At 31.9% G+C, this 24,586-nt stretch overlaps 5 protein-coding genes across 6 annotated transcripts; 4 read left to right on the plus strand and 1 right to left on the minus strand.

Moving 5' to 3' along the window:
- Positions 1–1,142: 1,142 nt before the first annotated feature.
- On the plus strand, positions 1,143–2,959 carry LOC111691112 (splicing factor ESS-2 homolog). Its single transcript, XM_023453755.2, has 2 exons — positions 1,143–1,583; positions 1,639–2,959. Exons 1-2 carry the CDS (start codon positions 1,259–1,261, stop codon positions 2,838–2,840), a joined length of 1,527 nt encoding a protein of 508 aa, XP_023309523.2. The 5' UTR covers positions 1,143–1,258; the 3' UTR covers positions 2,841–2,959.
- Positions 2,960–3,317: 358 nt separating this feature from the next.
- LOC111691114 (sepiapterin reductase) lies at positions 3,318–4,424 on the minus strand. The gene has a single exon (XM_023453756.2). It carries the CDS (start codon positions 4,326–4,328, stop codon positions 3,534–3,536), a length of 795 nt encoding a protein of 264 aa, XP_023309524.2. The 5' UTR covers positions 4,329–4,424; the 3' UTR covers positions 3,318–3,533.
- Positions 4,425–7,178: 2,754 nt separating this feature from the next.
- On the plus strand, positions 7,179–8,416 carry LOC111691131 (sepiapterin reductase). Its single transcript, XM_023453775.2, has one exon. It carries the CDS (start codon positions 7,368–7,370, stop codon positions 8,184–8,186), a length of 819 nt encoding a protein of 272 aa, XP_023309543.2. The 5' UTR covers positions 7,179–7,367; the 3' UTR covers positions 8,187–8,416.
- A 5,757-nt stretch (positions 8,417–14,173) lies between these two features.
- Positions 14,174–17,172, plus strand: LOC111691145 (proline-rich receptor-like protein kinase PERK9). Its single transcript, XM_046945399.1, has 3 exons — positions 14,174–14,368; positions 16,119–16,304; positions 16,439–17,172. Exons 1-3 carry the CDS (start codon positions 14,312–14,314, stop codon positions 17,012–17,014), a joined length of 819 nt encoding a protein of 272 aa, XP_046801355.1. The 5' UTR covers positions 14,174–14,311; the 3' UTR covers positions 17,015–17,172.
- Positions 17,173–21,032: 3,860 nt separating this feature from the next.
- On the plus strand, positions 21,033–23,065 carry LOC111691122. Of its 2 annotated transcripts, XM_023453766.2 has the most exons (4): positions 21,033–21,187; positions 21,251–21,533; positions 21,689–22,147; positions 22,289–23,065. In XM_023453766.2, exons 1-4 carry the CDS (start codon positions 21,137–21,139, stop codon positions 23,044–23,046), a joined length of 1,551 nt encoding a protein of 516 aa, XP_023309534.2. In that variant the 5' UTR covers positions 21,033–21,136; the 3' UTR covers positions 23,047–23,065. The 2 variants fall into 2 exon arrangements, with proteins under 2 accessions (XP_023309534.2, XP_023309533.2); XM_023453765.2 differs by having other exon boundaries at positions 21,689–23,065.
- Positions 23,066–24,586: the final 1,521 nt, after the last annotated feature.

Here is a 24,586-nt window from a genome sequence, read left to right on the forward strand (position 1 = left end):
TGATCTATTATGTTAACAAAAGTCGACAAAACTTAGTTTTATAGAACTTTAAATGACATTACAGATTTTTGTAATTATCGGGCTTCATTTGACCCTATCCCCCATACAAACTCTCCTTCAGAAAATGACTTAAAGGTCAAAATTCACTTACAAACACTAATAACACTTTTAAATTCTACATAAATAATATTGAAGAAGACTTAACACCCCCTACCAACATTTTTAAGGATAGGGCCATATTTTTTCCTACTCCCCTTTGAGCCCTCTTAAAAAAAATCTTTTTATTTTTGCCAAAAAAAAGTAAAAATATTCCGAAATAAAGTTAAAAAACAAACCAAATGCTTTATTTTTTAAATAATCCCCATTTTTAACATCCATACTGACTGGTGTAGGGTATCATATGGTCGGCTACGCCCGACTATACATTCATACTTGTTTTTTTCACGATGTGTTTTTGTTTTGACTTGGAATGGTTGTGTTTTTCTTCGTCACATTATGTTGGATATAAAGTATTGTTTAAGTTTTAATGACTAGAAAGTGTTAATTGAAGATGTGAGTGAGGAAAAGTTTGAAAATAAAAACTAAAATATAATGAAAATTACTAAGAATTTACTTTTTTATTTTATTTTATAAAAAAAAAATCATTGTATAAGTTTGTAAAAAAAGAAACAATATTATTTTCAGAAATTTATAATTTTTGTGATCACTAATGGTAGAAACGGGAGGTCGAAGTAATTCAACTGTTCATGGAAACATGGTTTGAATTTGTTGTCATTCGAATGTTAAATCTATTCATTTTAAAAGAGGGTTTATCATATGTTATATGTTATTTCTAGTTCAAGATATTTTAATCTAAATATTTAGTATATTTTACAATAACCTAATATGTCACCATTTATTATAATAGTAAAAATATTAATAATTAAATTACTAAATTTTTAAATTAAAAAAAGTCAAATAAATTCTTATTGCTCTAAGTTCATATTTTAATTTAAAATTTCATAAAACCGTTAAAATATTATTTTTCTCTAAATGATGTTATCATTTAAATGCCATCACTATCCAAAGCATTGCCATTCATTTTAGCTTTAACTTGGTAGCACTTTTTACCATCAAAACAACCATACGAACTGTCACAAACATATGGTGACATTGTTTTGTTTTCTACAAACGTATAAAGTATTTTTTTCACAAATATATTTTTTGTACAAATATATTCAATTTAAACTAAAGAAATAAGAAAATTTTCCCAACACACATGTCTGAAACTAATGAGACACCAACACCCTCCACTCCTGGATCAGGAGCATTGGTGAATTTCAAAACACGCAATCATGCCATGGAAACTTTTAAGAAGCCCAGTTCTCTGGGAATAGTGAAAAAGAAAGCGAAACCCAAAATCTTAACAGAAGAAAAGTACATAGAAGAGATATCCAAAATTATACAGCGGGATTTCTTTCCAGACTTGGAGAAACTGAAAGCACAAAACGATTATTTAGATGCTATGGATCAAAAGGATTATGCACGCATGGAATCAATAAGAGCAAAATATAGTGGCAGGAAACCCACAGAAAGAAACAGAAGTAAGTTTACTTGTCTAATGTAAAAACATTATATAAAACTAAATTTTCCTTTCAGGCATGACTCCCGACACTTTTGAAACACCTTCGAGTTTTGGTGAAAGAACACCCCGTAACAACGAACCTTCCGAAACATGCCGTTCTTCAGGAGCCCAATCGGTGGCCTCTTCCAGCAATTCAACGAAAAGTAGTACAAAATCTGTTAGTGATAAACATTCTCTAGACTCATTTCTCCAATCCTATACCAGTGAAGATAATGATAGTTTCCAAAAGATCATAGATACGGCAGATGAAAAGTTAAGACAAAAGTTTGCTGTTCTTTATAATGAAGAAGCTTTATCGGCGGAAAAATTACAAAGAGCCTTAACCTTACCCTCTATAGAGCAACAATTTGAAGAACCCGATCCCATGCGTAAAATCGAGACTTGGACTTATCAAAATAAAAATTCCATAATGTATACACCACAAGGTGTAGAATTAACAGAGGCAGAAAAAATCGATATGGCCAATAGAAAACAGGTAATACAACATCATGCCACTCGCTTGCATGTAAATCCTTTTGAAGGAGTACAAAGACAAAAAACAGGCGAACAAAATGCTGCTGCGATAGCAACGCTGGGCGATCGTGTAGATGCCGATGGCACTAGTTTAAGTCAAACTAATTTAGCCTCTCAATTAAAACGTTTTGATTTAGTTAAAACCCCCTCTCCTCGTCCAGGTGAGGCATTTTCACCCCTTATGACTTGGGGTGAAATTGAAGGTACACCTTTTCGTTTGGACGGCTCCGATACACCAGTACGCTCTAATACTGGACCTTCTTTTAAAATAAACGAATCTTCACGCAGAGAAACAATTGCTTTAGCCTTGGCGGAGAAAGTAGGCGAGAAAATACGTGCCCAAAAACAAAAAGCCATGGATACGGCTCGCCGTAATATTTCATCACCTTTTATACGTACAAATATGGAAAGATTAGCCTCTATGTCACCAGCTGCTAGACAATTAGCCACCTCTCGTTTAGGTTTACGTACTACACCATCCCTAATGACACCCTCACCTATACGAACTCCTAACTTAATAAAAGGCAAAACGAAAGCACTTCCAACTAGAACTGCCTCAACTACTAAAAAGCTTATACCAGCTACATCACCTGCTGTTAAACCTAAAACACCTAATCTAATTAGTAATGCAAAATCGGGTACCTTAACAGATGATCTCTTGCAAATTCCTACAAAACGTTTGCGTGCATCGGATTTCTTTTAGGTTATTTGGAATTTTTAGTTGTATGAATATTATAAAAATGGAATAATAAAAGTTTAACTATCGACATATTTTTGTGTGCAATCTGTACCAAAGAAGATTAAAGCTATGTCGAACACAAACCCTAACTGTTTACGAATTCCATAAAAAAATGTCTACCCAATTGAAAGCAAAAAAGACTTTTTTATTTAAAGCTTTAAAACGTTAAAAGTTTTAACTAAAGACGAAATCGATCGAAAAGGCATGACGGATCTAAAACGTATATAAAAACATACACCTTGGATACTGACTGTCTACCTCTATATCCATCTATCTACATATGATTATTTCCATTTAAAAATCTTAAAATCCTCTCTACATAAACGTTACATAAAATACATTTTAAACTTGAACTGAAACAGTTCAAAAAAAATACAAATTGTACTATTGAGAACAAGAAAAAATTACCTTATATACACCACTGCATTTAATCAACTCCGATTTATTCTTCAGTACTTTTTTGATGTTTTCTTTTAAATAATTTGCCAGCACCAACATTTATTAAAATTATGAGTATGTATATCCAAAATTGTAACAGCTGCATGAGATTAAATAACAAATAAAGCACCGCCAATTAAGTTTATAACACAAAGATTTTCAGGAATGATAATTCATTTTGAGCGTAATCACTTGAGCACATTAATCTGAAGCACTAATCTAATCCCAATAATCAACATGAGCACCCGATTCGAATTTTTGTTCTTTCAAAATACTCAAAAATTTAGCTGTGGTCTTTTCGGTGGTCAACATGGTCTTAGTATCACGTTGGCTTTTAAAGACATCATGCAATTCTTTACTTATAGTAGCATCTTGTACATAGACGGTCATATCGGTATCAATAGCACCAGGAGCATAATTTAATACAATTGTATCATTATCCTTTTCCTCAGCAGCTAAAACACCAAAATACATATTGCGAGCTGCTTTGCCAGAACAATAGAAACTCATTGAGGCAAAGGGTTCAATGCCACATTTTGAACTGATATTAACTACCAATTTGGGTACAAAAGCAAACATCTTAAAGAACTCAACATTTAGAGAAATAGTCGAGAAAACATTAGTATGAAAGTATTGAGTCCAAACTTTGGTATCCGATACATCTATAGCCTTTTTGGAAACATCACCAACAGTACCAGCATTGTGTATAATAAAAGCTCTTTCGAAATTATTGATCTTTTCCTTAGACTTTAGCAAAGAATCAGTTAATAACTTTTGAAAATCCTCTGCTTTAGCAACAGACAAATCTAGAGAATATGTTACAACTTTAAGATCCGAACGTTCCGATTCAATAGATCCTTTAGTTTTTTTCAAACCATCTTCATTGCGAGCTATTAAGACAATAACGGAATCTGCTTTCAATAATTTCGATACTTCTATGGCCATGGTCTTGCCAATGCCACGAGAAGCACCGGTGATAAGAAAATAGGTTTTTTTGTTCAGATCAAGCACCATATTTGATGATTAATATATTTTTCGTTCTAATCACTTGTTGAATCTAAGAGGAAAAAAATTCCCTTTCAGTGTTTACCACGAATTGGATTGAGACTTGTTTTGATTTTTTTTCGCACACACGCGCAAGTTGTGTAGATACTGAGAACAGAGATGTTATGATTACAATGTGTTAAAAATTGTTATCGACAGCTGACAGCCAGTTATTGAATTTATATCTGCACTAAGTTTTGATGGTTATATTTGAAAAATTATTCGAATGAAAAATGAGATAGAGAGATAGATAAATAGATAGATAGATAGATAGATAGATAGATAGATAGATAGATAGATAGATAGATAGATAGATAGATAGATAGATAGATAAATAGAATTTTAGCATTATTTAAAGATCCAGGTTCTTCATATAAAATTTTTGGTACAAAATATACGTGATCACAGATTTTTTCTCTTTACAGAGTTATTATATAAGTTAGAACCCTAAAATATATGTGTGTATATTAGAGTAATCACTTTTTTATACAATTTTTGGAAATTTCAAATCGGCGGGCCCTTTCCATTCCACATAGAGCATAAAAATATACCTAAGTATATAAAAAAATGTTTTAGCCCCAAATGTCTTGAAGTTTTCGATATTTACTCTGAACAAAATTTTAATTTTTTTTAATACAAAACTGGAAATATCCGGTATCAACAGGTATCATTGTTTAAACACGACATCTATAAGGAGATAAGTCAAGGATAGGGGCAGCGGTTTATCCCCTTTCAAAAGTAGCATCCAAAAATGTATATAGTACTAATAAAAACCCAGTTGGAAATGTTTTTAAGACATCTTCAACGATGTGTACACGACAATGTAAAGTCCTGTAAGAAAAATGTAGAACAGCCAGAACAAATCGTCAACGACTTTTTTGAACAAGTGTCGCGAAATTCGTGGATGACTTAATGAGAGACAATGTCGCTCAGTTTGTCGTTCACGCAATTACAGTAAAAAAGTCGGCTATATAGTCCTCAAAGACTACATAGATTATATTGTCCTCAGCTTCGTTTTTAACGAATGTTTAGGCGACAATATCGTCCACTTTATTTCCATGAATTAACTCATGGAAATTTGTTTGAGAATGATTTTAGAAAAATCGATTACATAGTGATAGAACCAAACTTCGGTTAAATCCTAATGTATATGTATAAAGCAAGACTATAACTAAATGAGTGAGAAAGTTTTTATTCAATAGCGATATTGATTTGATCTTTTATGATAAACCAGTGAATAGAACTGGAAAATCTGTAAATGTGTAAAAACATTGACTTGGAACATCAATATAGAGAACATCATAAATAGGAGGAACTATAAAAATATCTTCCTTTGAATATATATCATTTTTAGATAAATTTTGATAAATTTTGCACTGATCTAAACAACAGCAATTTAAATTTGTTTTAACATTTTATATGTATGTGTTCAAAATGTCTTAAGACTAAAAAACATACCACATCGCTTTAGATCTATCTGAAACAAAAAACCACACTTTGATTTGGCATACGTCATTGTTTCTATTTGAAAATAATCAACACACTGTACTTTCAGTCGAATTATAAATGGTAATAAAAAATCCCTCCATTTATTTTTTTGTCTGAGTAAATATAACATTTTGTACATCCTATTGTCGAGTTATTTCATTTTTTTTGCCATACACACACGACTTGTTATCAGTTTGAACATTATTTTAAAATTATATTACACAACAGTCGTCAGTTGTTTTTCAAAAGAAGTCTATGAATTTGTAAATTAATTACATTTGTTATACATAGTAACTCGATTACGATTACGATTCAATTTAATTTCAAATTCAATGAACTATTTCTTACATATGCCTTGCGTTTTTGTTACAGTAAAGCGGATTTGCGACAAAATTGAATTTCGAAAATTTCGATCATAATCGAAATTCTGCTGAAAGAGTTTTGATTACAAATTAATATTTTTCTTTCGATTTTGAACCTAATAAAGGATCTAGTTTGTACTCAATTATATTCAATTCGTCTAGAGGAAAACTAATTTTGAAGAGAAAGTTTTAGATTACAATTAGAAATGAAAGATTTTCCCAATGGCCCCCGATATCTTCTTTGCTCAGTTATTTTAATTTTGTTAGCTTTAAAGGATTTATAATGATATATGCAGGTTTTTATTGAAAAAAATTAGTTTTTAATGAAAATTTTAATTTTTAAAAATATACCAGGTTTTAGTAAAAGATTGAGTTTAATCCAATTTGTAGCAAAAATTCCGTGTTTAGTGTAAAACCTAGGTTTAGTGAAATATCAAATTTTAATAAAGATCGTTTTTAGTAAAAAAATGTGATTTTAGTAAAATTGAAGTTTTTAAGGATAAATCGAGTTTTAAGTAAGATGTTTTTGTGAAAATCGTCATTTATTTTGGAAAATAATTTTTTTCCTGTCCGACTTTTTATCAAAAGATCGAGATTTTATTGAAAAAATCGAATTTATAGAGAAGGGCTAAGTTCCTAGATATAAATTGAATTTGTAGTTCAAGTAATCCAATAACAACATGGTTTCCTGGTAGAAAATCGATTTTTTTATTCAGTTTTATAAAACTATACATATTAAACCCGCCACTACACACTGTGCTCAAAATCAAGCAGAGTCAACCAATTTGATCCGCATACGACGAAGACTTAAATCTTATCTCTATGAAATTGTGAATCTGTATTATAGACTACACACAAACAACCGAACAAATGTATTCCCCTGACAACGGATTTAAGTTGAACATTTCTTTATAAAGCCAAACCATTGATTCAAAAAGTTTACTTGCAAACCGAAACAGCTTATGAGAAATCAGTACAGTAGTGCAGTCGTTAGTGGAATAACACATCTTATTAAGAATAAAAATATAAAGAAATAAATTTAAATTTTTAAAAACAAAAATTTAAATTTTTAAAAAAAAGTATTTAACGTAATTTTAATAAAAAGTAATTAAAGAAAACAAAAAAAAAAAAAGAAATCAAAAACACACATAATAACAAAATGTCTTCTAAAAGAATGGACTTGAATAAAATGTGCTTCTTTGTCCTAAGCGGTGTCTCCAATCCCTTGGGCAAAGAGTTGGCAGTTGAAATGTGTCGTCGCTTTAAAGCAGGATCTGTCGCCATGCTCATCGATGGTGATGAACAAAATTTACAAGAAATTCGCAAAGAAATCGAAGCTCTTGAACGTAATATCCAAGTCGTTTGCTGTAACTTGAACGACTGGCAACAAGCAGACTACAATTTATTCCACAATATACTTTCCACTGTACTCAGCCATGAAGTTAATGGCTCTAAGCAGTTCGAGCTTGCATTTATCGTACACAATGAGGGCAATGCCGCCACCCATATGCTGATGGAACCCGAAAATATCGAATCATGGAAATCGTATGTTCAACAAAATCTCTACGCTCCCATTGCTCTCAATCAGGAATTTATTAAATGCCAACAACTGCATGGCTTACCAAAACTGATGATCAACATTAATTCCAGTCTATGGATTCAACCCATGATTTTCAAATCGTTGCTTTGTTCCAGCAGAAAGGCACGTGATATGTACTTCCGTTCGGTGGCCGCCGAAGAGGCTGCCAATGGTGTTATTGCAATGAACTATGGACCTGGCATTTTCGACTCGCACAAGCCAGTCTACGATTGCAACAACAATATCATCGATATCGAAGATCTCGTGGGCGATAATAAAATTCTCAAGTTACCCCGTGTGGAACCATTGCAGACCACACTCAAGCTTATTAACATTTTGGAGGAAACCTCTTTCATTTCCGGTCACGATGTCGACTATTATGACACTTACAACTTATGAGTCGTACTGTATAAATATTGTCGGAAGCACTTGGCAACTGGCAATATTTATATGAAACAATTGAAAGAATTTTTGGACAACGGCTTTATTATGGATGACGACTCAAGAGATCACGATTTGAATGAGGATGTTGATAATGTTGAATTTAAAAATTTAATAAAAAATTTGCTGATTACGATTTTAATTGCTCTGGCAAGTGTGGAGCAGGAAGATAATGAAAAAACTGAAAATTTGTTTGTGTTTTACTTTATTTCATTTAAAAGTTTTGCTTTTTATTAGCAAACTAGACAATTTTATTCGTTCAATAGTTTCGAAAAATTTCCGTTGGTATAAAATTAGGCAAATTCAAAAATTTCACTGACTTAATTATTTTGTTTTTACGATTACAAAAAAATAGTTTATAAGTTAAGAGTTTGTGTTCTGCAGTTTTTGTCAAACACGGAACTCTAACAGTTAGATTAGGTCAAATAAGATTTCCCTACAATTTTTAAAAATGAAGAAAAATGAAGATATTTTTTTTAAATTTGTTATTAGAAATTTTATAAAAAATGTCTTTGTGTTTCTTTAAAATTTTTAGAAACAAACAATTTATTGATTTTTTTAAGTTGTCAAGTTAAATCTAATAATTAGACTAGACTGTAGACTATACTATAGACTGTACTATAGATTAGACTATAGACTAAACAATATAGACTATACTATTGACTAGACTGTTAACTAGGCTAGCTATGCTAGACTAGATTATAAACTAGATTAAGTCGGAAGAGCTAAAATTTACAGTTTACAAAGCATGGGTTTAAAAAGAGCCACAAAATGTTTATTTATAGAAATATTACAAATATTTTATTAATTGACTTCAAAAACAATTTTGATTTAACTATTTACAAGACGATTCTGCTAGGAATCTTTCTTATAAGTTTTTGACTACAAATACTTTTTGAATTTTCGAAAAGTTTATTAGAGTTAAACGACAGTGATATCATCTAAAAGGCCATAATACAGTATGAAGTGTCAGTTATTAGGCAGCAATTAAGATAAAATTTTGCACAAGTTTTTTTTATACAAACTGTGATGTATCGAACTATAATTGACCAACCCTAATATAAGGTTCCTTTCAGAAAATTACTCTAACGATCATAATTGACTTAACAGTACGAAATTCGCCATAAACAAGATGTAGAAGAATAAAAACCTTTGATTTTAACACTCATAACTGGCTTAATACACACGCTGTTATGACGAAATTCAACACAAACAGGAACAAAAATCACTTTATCACTCATTATTGATCCTACCACTGAAACAAGTTTTATAAAAACAAAATTTCTCGACCAAATTTGAAGAGGATCGGAACATAATAAGATCTACTTCAGAAAATTACTTTAACGCTCAAAACTGATTTAATTATATCATTGTTGACCATACTCCCATATAAATTCTTCTTATTAATACCAGCATAGTGGTAAAATTTGTCATAAACAAATTTATTAGAACTCATATATATATGTACAAAATTCAATAAGGATTGATTCAAAATTGACCCCACCCCGCACATAGAGTCCACTTTCGAAAACGAAGTTACGACATACAACAGGATAAAATACAAGTATAATTATAAAAACCAACACAAAAACGATTTAAAGGATTACCAAATTTTGTAAGGATGGATCCATAATACACTTTTTGTTCCCTTATTTAAAGCCAAAAATTTTATGTTAAACCTTTATTAATCTTAAATAGATCACTGTCATTAAAATGTGCAATATTTAAAAATATTAAATTTTTTGTCACCTTTTTATAGAAAGCGTGCTAAAAATATATTTTTTAAAAGATTAAAATTTTCAAATAGACCAAGTTTTTAGTATTTAATTGTATGTAAACTTTTCACATTATTAATTAATTACTATATTTTTAATTTCCAAAAAAAGTATATTTTAATTCAAAAAAAACTCTAAAATTTCGGAACGCACGATCATGATTTACATCTTATCGCTGACATGATACCCCATTCGTTTATAGGGAACTTTTCAATTAATACTTTAAAAAATTAAACATTTTCTTACAATATTAACTTGTACATGTACCAAATTCAATGGTCCATTTGTAGGTTTGTATGGCTTTAGAAAGTTTGGATCATAACATGTTGTTTAAAGTTCCAAAAAAGGACTGTAAATTTTCATTTGTTAGTTAGCTTTTTACCTAGATCTTCCAACTTGCTTTTAAATTTTGACAATTTTCTACAATGCAGAGTTTAACTTTTTAAATTTATCAACTGCATTTCTAGAGATCCAATAACAATTCCAAATGGCTCAATGAGGACTTATTCTCAAATAAAATGACCGATTGTAAGGGCAAATAAATGCATGGAAATGAGCGAAAAGTTAATTGTGTTGCTTTCATTCTCATGTCCCCCGGGGGCATGTTACCTTGGTGAAGCCTCCGCCTTGGTGTTATTGCATCCCGGGGTATAAAGAGGTGGCCAATACCTGTAGTCTGGCCGGAACTAATAAATTGGTTACAGTCTACTGTTTGGCTTAGTCCTTGCATAGATTAAAGAGGTCAGACCAGAGCACCGCATAATCTGGTACTACGGGTGGCCAGTTGCTCGTGGCTGGCCAGTTGGTTAAGGTTTCTTTGGGATCCACGTAGTGGCTATGGTTTAAACCCAAAATCGCGGGGAGAGTAAGTGGCGGTTAAATGGCTGATGTAAGGTAAAGTCAATATTTCGGGATAAGTTCGGTAATGTTGCCGAAACAACAGATACCCCACAGAGGAGTGACTGCGGGACTATGCGGTATTAGTTGGTATTAATTGTATATGGTACGGGATGAGTGTGGGGTACGGCGGGCCTCACCCACCCGTCTACCTATAATAAATATGTCGTATGAATGAGATGTGTGCTGGATTGAATGATGATGGATGAAAGTTATCATATACATATGATACCGTTGAATTTTCCTTCCTTGAAAATTCATACATACATTTTTGTGGAGATGAGAGTACAATGATTTCTCATTTCTTGTTTTTTCGCTCTTTCACTTATACAAGTGCAAAATGTAGTAGTATATGTCTGCCGATCCTGGGTTTAGAGTATACTCTGTTCATATCAGAATTACCAGAGTGTGTCCCTGTGATTAAGAATAATGTCTTCGGCTTATTTGATGGATCAATACTTCGGTCCACCGGTTACGTCTCTAGGTGCTGTTGCCGAATCAACAGATGCCATCAAATGGTCAGAGATTAGATAGCTCGAGTACTTCAGCAAAGTACTTTCACAAAAAAATTGCCACCTGAGTTCTTCATTGAAGAATAAAGGGGCGAGGTAGACCGTTCTCAAGTCTACCCAGTGGATGAAAAAGACCACCGTGAGATAAGGCCGTCAAAGCAGGTGCTCACGTTAAAACTCTCGACATTCATTTTTTTCTCATGTACAGACAAATTAAAAAGTTGTGTATATTGTTTTGTTAGTTTTAATACATTGCTCGTTAATTGAATCGGAATGATTTTAAAATATATGTATATTTTTTTAACAAATCAAATGTGTGTATGAAACTAAAGAGCCACAGCTCAACATCCAAAGAGCCACGTTTGGCTTGCGAGACATAGTTTGACGACCCCTGGACTAGACTATAGACTAAACTATAGAATATACTGAAAAGGGTACTAAAGTACTGCATATTAAATTAACATATTTTTTATAAAAAAAATATAAATTATTTTTAAAACAAATTTATTTAATTTCAGAAAAAAAAAAAACAAGTAAAAAGTTATAGTCGGGCGAGGCCGACCATATAATACCCTACACCTGTAAACGAATAAAATGTGATTTAGTTTTCATAATAAAGCATTTAAGTTGAATTGTACCTTGCCTCAGATATACTAAAGCCATTTAATGTTTAATAGAACTGTGGATATTTAAGTAAAATTTTGATGGGGGCTTTTTAGAGGAGCTAGGGTCAAATGAGGCCCTATAATTATAAAGTTCATCTGGGTCATCTATACTAGTATAGAATTTGGTTAGAACGAGTATATAAAACATAATTATGAACTTAAAAGCCCTATTTGGCGGGTTCTGTTTTATGGGGCCTAGGTGAAATAATGCCATAAAAAATCATGTGCAAAATTTCATTGAATTATCTCCAAAATTGCGACCTGTAGTTTGATTACAATGTTTACAAGCCTAGGTGAAATAATTGACCGATGTTAATCATTTTCACTAGGCTTCGTCTACGGTATAATAGAAGAGCATGTGCCAAATTTCATTAAATTATCTTGTAGTTCGATTACAATGTTTACAGTTGTATGGGTGCTAGGTGAAATAATGGACGGATCTTAACCATTTTCAATAGGGTTCGTCCCTGGGACAATAGAAGATCATGTACCAAATTTCATTGAATTATCTTCAAAATTGCTACCTGTAGTTTGATTACAAGGTTTAGCTAAATCGACTCAGAAAATGATTCTGAGCCGATTGGCATACTTTAAGGTGGGTATAGGACCAATATTATTGTGCGTTACAAACATCAGCACAAGCCCTACACCACTTTAGTGTGGATAATAAACATTTATTTATGGTGTTAGGAATTGAGTTTTGTTTTAAAATACTTACAATTTTTAAATGGTATTTGTGTCATGGTCAAATTCAATGATAAACTCATTATTTAATGATAATCCTACAAAACATTTTCACTTGATCTTAATATTGTTTAGCAATTATGTATGAGTTCTAGTTTATTTGTCATGACCTGGTTTAAAAATTTTGTAACATACATTTCTTAAATTACACAGAAACCTAAATAAATTTGATAACATTGATATTCACAATAAAAAAGGTTATGTGTTTGTAGTAGTTACTAGACTTATGCATTTTTTTCACATAATTAACAAAATTTTGTCTCCAAGTGGTAAAATTGTGAAAATGAGGATTTAGCGACCTAAATTAATTTTAAATAAAGAATTATTACATTAACCCTTCAAGAAACGATAAATAGAGAGGAAAGTAGGAAAAATATTTCAAGAAATATTCCTTTTGAAACTGTTTAAATTTTGTTGCGATTAAGTGTCAAACTATCGATCATTTATTTATTTCTATCAAGCAAACTAAATTTTACTAGAACTATTCATTCACAATTGTTGGTTTTGAACAGCAGAGGAAATTGGTTTGCAAGAAAAAAACGAAATTCTATTCACCTAATGGGTTAATTATTTAAAATGACGTTCTAAATTAAATTTTGATGATAGTATTAATAATTTCATTAAAAAAATGCAACCTCTAAGAAAAAAATTAAAGAAATTATGTCAGTTTTTAATTTTTTTTAGATATACGAATTTAATTTTGATTGCTAGTTAAATTTGTAGAAGTTTTGTGGAAAATTTTTAGTTTTAAAAAAACATTTGACCGAGCCAATGCCAAACAGAGGGAATTTTCGAAAACATTTACTAAAAATGTTAATATTTTATAAACAACAAAGAAACTGAAGGGCAAGTAAAAGATTAAAAATTAAATAATTTTATATAAAAAATTCATAATCTATTATTTCTTTGTTAAAATACATTTTATAGATTTTCTAAAATCTAATATGTATTGGACAAATTCCTTTCTTAATTAAGTGTTAATAAGTAGATCATTACAACTAAACTTGCTGAATATTCATTTATAAATTTTCTACGATTTTTAGCTATATTTTCATTTAAAAATAAAAATAACACAATATTTTATTCATTAAACATTTCTAATCATAATAAATATTTTTTAAAGAAATATTTCAAATATCTTTTTTAGAAACTTCTGACCACTAAAATTACGTTTCAAAAACAAATATTATTATTATGAAATCATTTCGATTTTACAAACTCCAGAGTGTGGTGCGCACCTCAGTAACAGAACTGGAAAATATCAGCTGCAACAATCATCGAATAAATGACGTTCTGCACGAACGAATTCATTATAGATAAATTTCAATATTCTTAGAATTTATTAAAAAAGTGTGTTTTTTCGACAAAGTGGTAAAGTCTTTAAATCTTGCAGGTTCAATAATAAAAGTCTATTGGTCAAAGTAACATTAAAAAGTGAAGAGAAGAAAAATCACATTTATTAGTGGCGAGCGTTAAGTGTTTTCGGGATAATGACTACTAAAAAGTGGGTCTTGATTTTAGCTGTAATAGTGGCTGTAGCACAAGAGGTATATATTTGTTTAAGAAAATTATATTGAATTTAAGTGGTAAAAAAAATGTGGAGTATCGAATTCAAAACTTTTAGGCGAAGTTTTGTCAAACTCTGTTGCAATGTTGCCGTCAGTAACATCCAATGTCATTTTACAACGTTCCCGTAAACGGCACAATATTATCTTTTATTCATGGAGTAGTTTGGTAGTTCGTTAGGTTCGGTTGATAGGAAGATAATACTGCATCAAATCCCAAGAAACATTTCGGGTCTGTTGTGCACTGCTTTTCATGAAAAAAATTGTTTACTGAATCTATAATTTTCCAATCAGTGTTTGTAAGGAATGTTATTTCCGGAATAACATAACATCACTTCCAAGATAATTGGATCCAACTTCGACGAATTCCTGACAGTGGCAAAGATAGTGCTCGAAAGTTGCACCGTCCTTTCTACATGCTCTACATTCGTCTGAATCCGCACGTTTAATTTTGCAAAGATGTGCTTGTAATCCAGTATTACCACTCAAAATACGTACCATCATACTAACTTCAGACTTGCTCATTATGAGGAGTCTCCTCGTCTTGATTTCATTAGGATCTTTGTGGTTCCACTTGCCATAGGATTCTCTCGACCATATTTTTAAGTTGCGTCGAATGGTTTTGCGTTCGTCAGTTTAACTACCTCGAGTTCCCTACTCCCGATTGGCCTGGTATTCATATGATGTAAACCTTAGCTGTAGGAGAGCATTCAGTTAAAGCGTGCTTACAATCCAATATGGTCGTAATTGCCTTCTGTTTCTGGGTCTTCAATATGGAACTCCAGTTCCACTTCTAAGATAATTGGATCTAACTTTGAAGAATTCCTGACACTGGCAAAGATAGTGCTCGAAAGTTTCACCGTCCTTTCCACATGCTCTATATTCTTCTGAATCCGCACGTTTAATTTTGCAAAGATGTGCTTGTAATTCTGTATGACCACTCAAAATACGTACCATCATACTAACTTCTGACTTGCTCATTATGAGGGGTCTCCTCGTCTTGATCTCATTAGGATCTTTGTGGTTCCACTCGCCATTTTATTATACCAAGAGGAATTATAGAATTCTCTCAACCATATTTTTAATTTAAGTTGCGTCAGTTTAACTACCTCGAGCTCCTCACTCCCGATTGGCCTGGTATTCATATGATGTAAACCTTAGCTGTAGGAGAGCATTCAGTTAAAGCGTGCTTATAATCCGATATGGTCCTAATTGCATTCTGTTTCTGGGTCTTCAATATGGAACTCCAGTTCCACTTAGTAAGTTAAACAGGCCTAGACAGGGTCTGTGGTACATTTCTTTGAAATATGCTGCGAAATATACATACGCTAGCCGACTATTCATCCTACTTCATTGTACAATTTAAGACAATTTTCATTTTTATTCGTGAGAAGTTAAGACAATCTGGAATTGGAATTGGTCCTTTAGATCTGGCGGGAATCCAACCAACATTTGATTATGTAGTGCCACAAAATATTCATAACGATAGAGGGCCGTTTAATATAATTATTATACAAATTAAAGCAATTGGGAAATTATGACAATCGAAACCGAGAATTTAAGTAAAATTTTGGATTTATACTGGCATTGAAAGTATTTTGTTACATAGACCTGGTGCTAAGTGGATTACATTAAAAGTAGAACATTAACCAAATAGGAATTGGAATATTCGGAAACAAAGATTGAATATACTTAAATCATTTATAAATAACAAATTTATCGATAATTTCAGATCCAAACTGCTTGTGTTTGTAACGAAAAGGGTACAGATGCCTGTGCGGCATGTTCTGAGATAAAGGTTGTAAGACCTAAGCCAAAACCACCCAAATCAGATTTGGGACTACCGCCCATTGGAGATAATTGCTGGTGCAGTAAAATGATGATACAGCCGGCCTCATTACCAAAACCCTGTCCCAAAGTAAGTATTATTAAACTATTATTTGTATTATGAAAATTGTAAATATAAAAATGGCGAAATATTAAGAAAATACATTATTATAAACAAGTTTTTCATTATTATTTAATAATATTTAATTTCTTCTTTACTTAAAGTCCACAAAACCACCACCACCCTGTGGCTGTCCAGCCGCCAAACCCTATAAAGCTATACCATCTATATTTTCGGCCCCCACTTCATACATGGTACCTCAATATGTACCATCTTTAGTTAAAGATGATTCTCCACCCGCCGATCCCATTAGCATAAGTTTAGCCATACAGGCTGGCAAAGCTATTGAAGTACCCGAGGCCAAATTGGCTTATGGTTTTGTTCAGAAACCCATCGATGGTCTACCCAAATTGTATATTTCCTCTATTAAAGAAGAAAATCTTTATGCCTTGAAAAGTGATGTAATAACTTTGAAAAAACCTTCACCGCCAAAAATGAAACCCTTAGAAGATGATTATCCTGAACCGGAAGACGAAGAGCCGGCTCCAGAAGAATACGAACCACCAACATTGACTTATAAGCAATTGGGTTATGAAGCGGAACAATTTAAAAATCCTGAATTTAAAGAATTGCCGCCATCATTGCCGTATCCACCACCTAGTGCCCCCGCTGCCATACCGGGAAAAGTTGCAGTGGATTGTGGTTTTAGGCCAGGACGTATAGCGAAATATTGTTTGTAGTTATATAAAAAATGAATTTTTAATTTACTAAATGTAGTTTTATACATTTTATCATGTATTTTTTCTGCGATTTGTTGTTACAAGAAAAACTTTTCGAATATTTAAATTAATTTATCATAAGTTTTGTATAAATAAGAATACGATTTTTATACCGAAATATTAAACATTCCGATATTTTTTATTATTGATCAGTTCGAACTATGCCAAATATCCATGGCTCTAAGGTATAGCTTTATTTTTGGTGATTTTTTTTTGGTGATATTTATTTTGGTGATTATATTATGTCCAAAGTTTGGGCCAGTTGCGTGTAGTTGTTACTCATTGTTATGTTATTGTTATGTCAAATTTTAATGGCACTAAGATTTTCGGATATGGGGCCAGTTGTAGAAGACATGAAAAAGTAGTATTCTATCTGGTAAGTGCTATTAAGAAAGAAGTGTTTATAAAGATTTACCTCATCCGTTTTATAGTCAAGACCTGAACCCGCCCTACTACTATTTATATCGGAGTAGAATTTTCTAAAAGTTCCTTCACAATAGTTGGTTGTGTTAGTAAATTTCTCAGAGAGACTCATGAGACTCATATTGATGAAGTTTTAACGTATACACTACCAACCAGCCTATCGGAGCCAATTGGTGAATGCGCAGTTCTCAAATAGCAATAAAATATTGATCAATTATTCATGATGAAAAAGTTTCTCGTAAAACTATTCAATTTTCAACTTCAAAAAGGCTCAACGAATTCTTTTGGCAATTCAATTGGAAACTTTCTTTCCTAGATGATAATGTCGATGCCATGTCAAAAATGGTTAAAAATGTAATTAAGCTGGTTTAATCAGAAGTGAAATAGTTTAATCTGATCTAGAGGGAAGCTTTCATAATTTGGCGCAATAATAAAAACGACCAAAATGAAACGCTGCGCAAAATACGAGGTATTCGAGGTATAGGGCGCAATATGAATCACTCATTCACGACTTGATAAAAATCTCGGCAGAAGGGTCGTGTTAATAGAGTCGATTTTAATGGCCGCAAGACTCGATGTTGCTTTTTAACACATAAACACATGGCAGATAATATTGGTATATCAAAATGTATGGGTGGTGTAAATATTAAGGAATCGGAAGGTCTTGATGTTTTAGGAAATGAAAATACAATGCAATGTCCGATAGACTAAACACATCTTTCAAGTGTCTCGGTTTTTGAAACGTTGTAAGACATATATCACTCCATCTGATCTATTACTATTACTATTTACACCATTTTTATCCGACCGAAAATGGAATACAAGAGAGGGCAAATTTACTTATCGGTGTATTAAACTCAATTATCAAGGGTATTCAACTCTATTGATTCACTGGAGCACCGTCGCAATTTGGGGTGTATTTCACTTTTCTATCGATACTATGTATGATATTAGAGAACACTTTACCTATATTTGTATATTATTATGCAGCACACGACTCTCATCAGGAACACACCCATTTGTGGGCGATTAACCAGTGGACCGCAGAACACGCATTAACTGTATGACACTTTCCATGTGATTAGGTTCAAACCAAATGTCCACAAATACTACTCTCCCTATCCTCCCTCCCACAACCTATTTTCCTAGTTCCAGCACAATGCACTGCATAAGTAGGGGTTATTCCCTGAGTGATGGTTCAAAAAAATACTGTACTGAAAAACTTTGTCCTCAAACGATTTCTTAGTTGTTATGATTTTACGAATAAGTTCACAATGATATAGAAACAATGCACTCTCATAATACAAAGTCCTCAAATATGAACATAATCATTACAAATATTGCATCATTTCATTATATTTTCAACTTTAAAGAAAATTTCATAAACATTTTTAAAGATTACTTCTATGTATAATGAATAGTAGACTAAATCTTTTAAGATAATAACTATCAGCTATTGTAATTTATAACAATATCACCATGTTATACAGTAGTTAACATTACTTGATATTATAAACTATCATAGCATTTCGCTGAATGAAATTGGATCTTCTTTTTTTAAAAAACTTACAAATTTTCTCTTCCGGTTTAAAAACACAGAGACATAGTTTTACGTTAAGCGTACATTAACCTATATACAGATTGTGCCAATTGTATATGTTTGTTTCTTTTTTTTATTTAGTTGCAATATTTTTAACGTTATTTTGTATTATCAGCTAAAATTTTATAAAACCATCTTGAGCATTTTAGAACAATAATAATATACAATCAGTAAAAATTAACACAAAAAAAGAACGTATAGAATAATCTAGTATAGTTTTAAAATGGAAATCAAAGAAAAATAATAAATGGTTTTATAAGATAGATTTCAATAATGAAAATATGCTGAGAAGACATTTTTATTCGAATTCCATTAATAGGCTCATTCTCAGTAAGATTCCATATTGTCTTTAAATCATATGATGTTTTTATTTTAATTTATAAAACTTTGATATACAAAAGATGATTTAAAATAGTAAAAAACGATCAAAATTTATTGAGAAAAATTCAAATTTTCATACAAAAATATTCATGATAATTAGCATGAATATTTCGAGAACTGTTCATGAATAATAAGTTGGTTTTGAATTGTTTAAGTAAAACATAACGATTTTTTCACAAAATAATTTGTATGAGATCTACGATTACAATTTGCGTCGATTGTTTTGAAATGTAGTTTTCTGGGATCAGTTTTTTAGAATTTTACACTCAGTGTTTCTGAGGGATATAATTTCGCTTCGCATATGTAGGGCTCATCCCCTGAGTAGTAGTCCAATAAACAATATCTAATCAAAATCTTTATAATACACGGACGAAACGCAATCTCTATTTTGAAGTTAATCCGTTCGTAGAAATTTGTATAGTTGTAACTAACCTTAGGTGGGATTCTCTCGCCCATTCCTTATCGTTGGACCAAACAGTTTTGCATTTACCAGGTTAACTTTCTCAAGCATAATTGTCTTTATAGCAATTAAATTCGCGAGTGGAATATGGATACCATCTAATACAGTGTTTACACACAAAAAGAGTATTCGATTACGAATCTCTGAAATTCGAATACGTTCTTCGATTTAACTTTATTATTTCCACAGAAGATTGATCAAATATTCCACTTGACCACGATTTCCTATTAGTCCCACGATTTATATTTCGAGTATACATACACAGAGGGAAAAGGAAAAATATACACGCCCGGTACCAAATTGACACCAAAGTATTTAGAATTTTTTGTCAAAGTATATACATATTGAAGACAACACTATGTAATGTTGACAACGCAATGTTGTCAACATTACCACAATTACTTATAGAAATGTTTAAACATCAACAAACGTGGACATTGACAACGGATGTTACTGAAATATTATAAACACTTGGTACCAGGCCTATATATTTTTTTTCTATCTGTGTACTTTGAGATCAATGTGATCTTATTCATATATTTTCCTTAGAGCGGGTTTTGAAAATTTTGAACTTCATATAGCTAGTTTTTTAAACTTACCCTTAGGGAAACCACTTCTATTAAATTTTCGGTTCAATATAAGTAAGAATGCATATTTTATATGAAATTAACTAAATATGCTTTATTTCCAAAAGGTGTTGAGAATTGTGTTCTTAATTTGAGATCGTGATGTCGATTGATAAGCCCCTAACTAATAGAAAAAATATTCTTAACCAAATGAGAATTATATATAGGTTGAAAGTGACAGTACATGAATGTAAAAAATAAATTTAAATTAAGAAAGAAATTTTTCGTTTTGTGTAATTTCGAAATTCTATTAATCCGCTATTTTATTCAAATAAATCACGGTAAATAAAATACGGAAATAATCCATTTGCCCCTCAAAATTTGCTGGGTTGAAAAAACTTTTTGGAAAAACACACAAAAAACTTACATTTCGAATAAACTCAAGTTCAAGAGACTAATTATAAACTACATGAAAATATTCAAGTTCAAAGCCACGTTCGTTGAAGAAAATAAGAAAAATATCACAAAAATTTATAACAAAAATACTAAACGAATTTCACAAGATGAGAAAATTTATATAAAATGCTAGTTTAAGATAAAATCTGATTAGTATAATCGTTAAAATTGACAACTACGACTATAACGGTTTAATTATGAAATTAAAGATTTTATTAATAGGCTCCATGATAGGAGTATTAGGAGTGGTAAGAAGTAAAAAGTGTATATTATTTAAAATGTATTTTTATATGGAAAATAACTTTTCATAGATAACGTGTATAAAGGCTGTTCCAATTGAAGTGATTTATACGGGTGACAGTTGTGATTGTCCGAAAAATTTAAATTATTTAGTGAATGTACCACCACCACCTCCATCCAAAGAATATAAACCGGCGGAGTATGGTTATAAATTAGAAGTGCCTATGCAGGCTAAGGCTAAAGTAACCTATAGTTTTGATTTTACGGTAGAAGAACCGAAAGCTCCACCACCACCCGCAGAAGATAAATTGGAAATATTTGCAAAAATCGATCGTATTACGGCTCATAACAAAGGTGAGTTTGTAATATATACATAAGCCTTCACAGCTGGTTCCACTAAAGACGTTTTACTTAAGATTTTTTGAAATTTGAAAACTGTGAAATTTTTTAATTTTGGTTTAAAATTCTATAATTCAACAACATAAAAATTCTACCTATTTATATTTCAGATTGTTTAGCGGCCAAAGAAGTACCCAACACTTGCGGTTGCAATCGATGCGCCAAAAGGTATGTATCGCCCGAAAATCGTGCAACACGTTATGCGCGTAACTTTCAACATCCCAACAGTATAGACAACATTAAGCCAGCCACTTCACAAATTATGGCCATATTTTTGGAACCATTAAATGAAAGCGAAACGGGTGCTACGAAATCACGTAACAAACGTGATATATCACGTATATTTATGAGACCGCGTAAGAATGAAAAACGTTCGGATCGTGTGGTCAAACAATATAACAAACGTTTAAAGGAGCCGGTTAGTAATAAGGCATTTTATGCTGAAACTAGAAAACCCATCAGATCGAGATCAATAGCAGCGGCAGTACCAGCCAGAAATCGTCGTCCCCTGCAGCAATTGACTAGTTTTCTAACGCTGCCACGCTTTAGAAATCGACGTGATATAAAAGGTGAATATGATTTAATTGAAAAAGAACGTGAAGAAATGGATTTAACTTTACCAGAAATCATACAATACATGCCCGAAACATTAGATCCAAATTTTAAAAGAAATCAATGTCATTTTGGTTGTAAACTTCCTGATCTTACAGAGTCTACCACCACCACAACAACGACCACCAGCAGCACCACATCGACTAGTGAAACCACTACCATGACTTCCACTGAAAGTGAAGATAATAAACAAGAAACTTTAGGTGTCACTGAGCCCAATAATCCAGCTGTTGAGGAGGAAGGGGAGAAGGAAGAGGGGCAAGAAAAGGATTTGGATAATTCTATAACATCCACGCATACCAAACGTAATGCAGCGGATTATGGCGGTGGTGGTTGTCCGTTAGTTTTTAACGGCTATAATCCTACTCCTAATCCTGGCTATACATTCGAACCTCTTACTAGTTTTGAAGCTATTCCTAGACCATTTTCCACCGCTAATGATCCTTACGGTTTTGATCCAGTGCCTCAACAATATGTAGGAGCTCCACACAATCCTTATGCTCCTGCCGTATTAGATAATGCTCCCTTAGTTGGTGCACAATATCCCACTCCTAATGTTCAGCCTATCTCAAATGCTCAACTAGATCAAATTATAGCCGAAATAATAAATAAACATTCTGACTTTATTGAGGCCAGTTCACATCGTGGTGGTGCTTATATGGATCCGTTGGGGGAGCAAGAGCAACAAGCTAAAGATTTTTTTAAAAATCTTATGAGTGGTAACTGGAATGGTTGGTTGGGTGATGATCAGCAGCATCATTCGCAACATCCAGTGCAAACACATCATCAAACTCATTACCATGCTCCAGTTGCGACTCATGTTCATAGTCCTTCTTCTCCTCCCTATTATCAATAAATTAAATTTGTTTATTTTATTTTCTTCTTTTGTAGTCCTAAGTCCATTTTTAGTTATTAAGTTCATGTTAATAAGAATTTAGTTTTTAATAAAAAAAACATCTTTTTTTCATTCTCTAAATAATTTGATGTTTTTTCTTTTCATATTTTTGCAGTTACTGAGCCATCAGCCTAAACAATAAGTTGCGTTTATTTAATTGCAATTGAGCATTTTGGATGACCTTTTGACATGCGATTGTGTCGGCATTTAATTGTACTACTAGTTTTTTATATATTTAAAAAAATATTAATTTTAAAATAAAATTATTTTTGTCTAAATTAAATATTTCAAAACGCATTTTATTATTGTTTTCCGAGATTATTGAGTTTAGTAACATACTGCTAGGAACAACGTGGCCTAATATAAATACCTATGTGTGTTTATCTAAAGCAGGTGAAGAAATTGTGTATTTTATATTTAGATTACACTCTAAAAAATAACTGAATCTGTAATTGACGTTAAGTAGGGATTTTCTAAAAAGAAGTACAAAGTACTTCACATCAAGTACAAAAATGGAAATGAAATCACTTTATACTTTCTCGTCGAAATTAAGCTTGTTTTAACCGTATATGTTACTCCAGGTGTAATGATTTTAGTTCAAATTTCATTCATTCTCAGAAACTGCATTTACATTTAAGCCCACAGATTCGAGTTCCGTGAGTTTGAATACACAATTAGATTCCTTATAGGTAGGGTTCTATAGTTGAACTTTTCGACTTTTTGCATTTTATGAAAAGTCGACTTTTCGACTTTTGACATTTTATGAAAAGTCGACTTTTCGACTTTTTGTATTTTATGAAAAGTCGACTTTTCGAATTTTTGCATTTGGTTAAAGTCGATTTTTCGACATTTTTAATTTAATTAAAAGTCGACTTTTTCCGACCATTTTCGACTTTTTCCAATTTTTTCGACTTCTTTCGACGTTTTTCGAATTTTCGACTTCGACATTTTTCGACTTTTTTCCACTTTTCGACTTTTTCCGACTTTTTGCGACTATTTTCGACTTTTTCCAATTTTTTCGACTTCTTTCGACTTTTTCCGACTTTATTCGAATTTTTCCGACTTTTTTCGACTTTTTCCGTCTTTTCGACTTTTTCCGACTTTTCGACTTTTTTCAACTCTTTCCGACTTTTCGACTTTTATTTACAAAGTCGACTTTTTTCATAGACGATAATCGAGTTATCGACTTTTTTGGAACAAAATAGTCGACTTCGACTTTTCGTCTTTTTTCGACAAAAAGTCGATTGTTCGATTATTCGAAATTCGATTTATAGAACCCTACTTATAGGTGGGAAATTGTAAGTTGCCGCGATTTATCAGTTTAGTACAGCTGATTGCATCCATTTGATGTCCCTCAACGAGTGCAATAATGTTTCAATCAATAAAACATTTAATCGGACTAATCGATCGGACTAACCTTTATTGTTACGACTTTAGAACTTTGATGAAATAGTGATAAAAGTGTCTCAACAAAAGCGATAATTTGTTGGTCAATAACAAT

This window comes from Lucilia cuprina, chromosome 3, assembly GCF_022045245.1.
Source record: "Lucilia cuprina isolate Lc7/37 chromosome 3, ASM2204524v1, whole genome shotgun sequence".
In the NCBI taxonomy this organism is placed as follows: Eukaryota; Metazoa; Arthropoda; class Insecta; order Diptera; family Calliphoridae; genus Lucilia; species Lucilia cuprina.

Bases quoted from the DNA above. Each gene is read 5' to 3' on its own strand.
- LOC111691122 (XM_023453765.2), top strand. From the start codon at position 21,137: ATGAAATTAAAGATTTTATTAATAGGCTCCATGATAGGAGTATTAGGA. The intron at 21,188-21,250 runs GTAAGAAGTAAA...AACTTTTCATAG, and splicing joins TGATAGGAGTATTAGGAGTG to ATAACGTGTATAAAGGCTGT. The intron at 21,534-21,688 runs GTGAGTTTGTAA...TTTATATTTCAG, and splicing joins TATTACGGCTCATAACAAAG to ATTGTTTAGCGGCCAAAGAA.
- LOC111691131 (XM_023453775.2), top strand. From the start codon at position 7,368: ATGTCTTCTAAAAGAATGGACTTGAATAAAATGTGCTTCTTTGTCCTA.
- LOC111691145 (XM_046945399.1), top strand. From the start codon at position 14,312: ATGACTACTAAAAAGTGGGTCTTGATTTTAGCTGTAATAGTGGCTGTA. The intron at 14,369-16,118 runs GTATATATTTGT...CGATAATTTCAG, and splicing joins TAGTGGCTGTAGCACAAGAG to ATCCAAACTGCTTGTGTTTG. The intron at 16,305-16,438 runs GTAAGTATTATT...CTTTACTTAAAG, and splicing joins TACCAAAACCCTGTCCCAAA to TCCACAAAACCACCACCACC.
- LOC111691114 (XM_023453756.2), bottom strand. From the start codon at position 4,328: ATGGTGCTTGATCTGAACAAAAAAACCTATTTTCTTATCACCGGTGCT.
- LOC111691112 (XM_023453755.2), top strand. From the start codon at position 1,259: ATGTCTGAAACTAATGAGACACCAACACCCTCCACTCCTGGATCAGGA. The intron at 1,584-1,638 runs GTAAGTTTACTT...TTTTCCTTTCAG, and splicing joins ACCCACAGAAAGAAACAGAA to GCATGACTCCCGACACTTTT.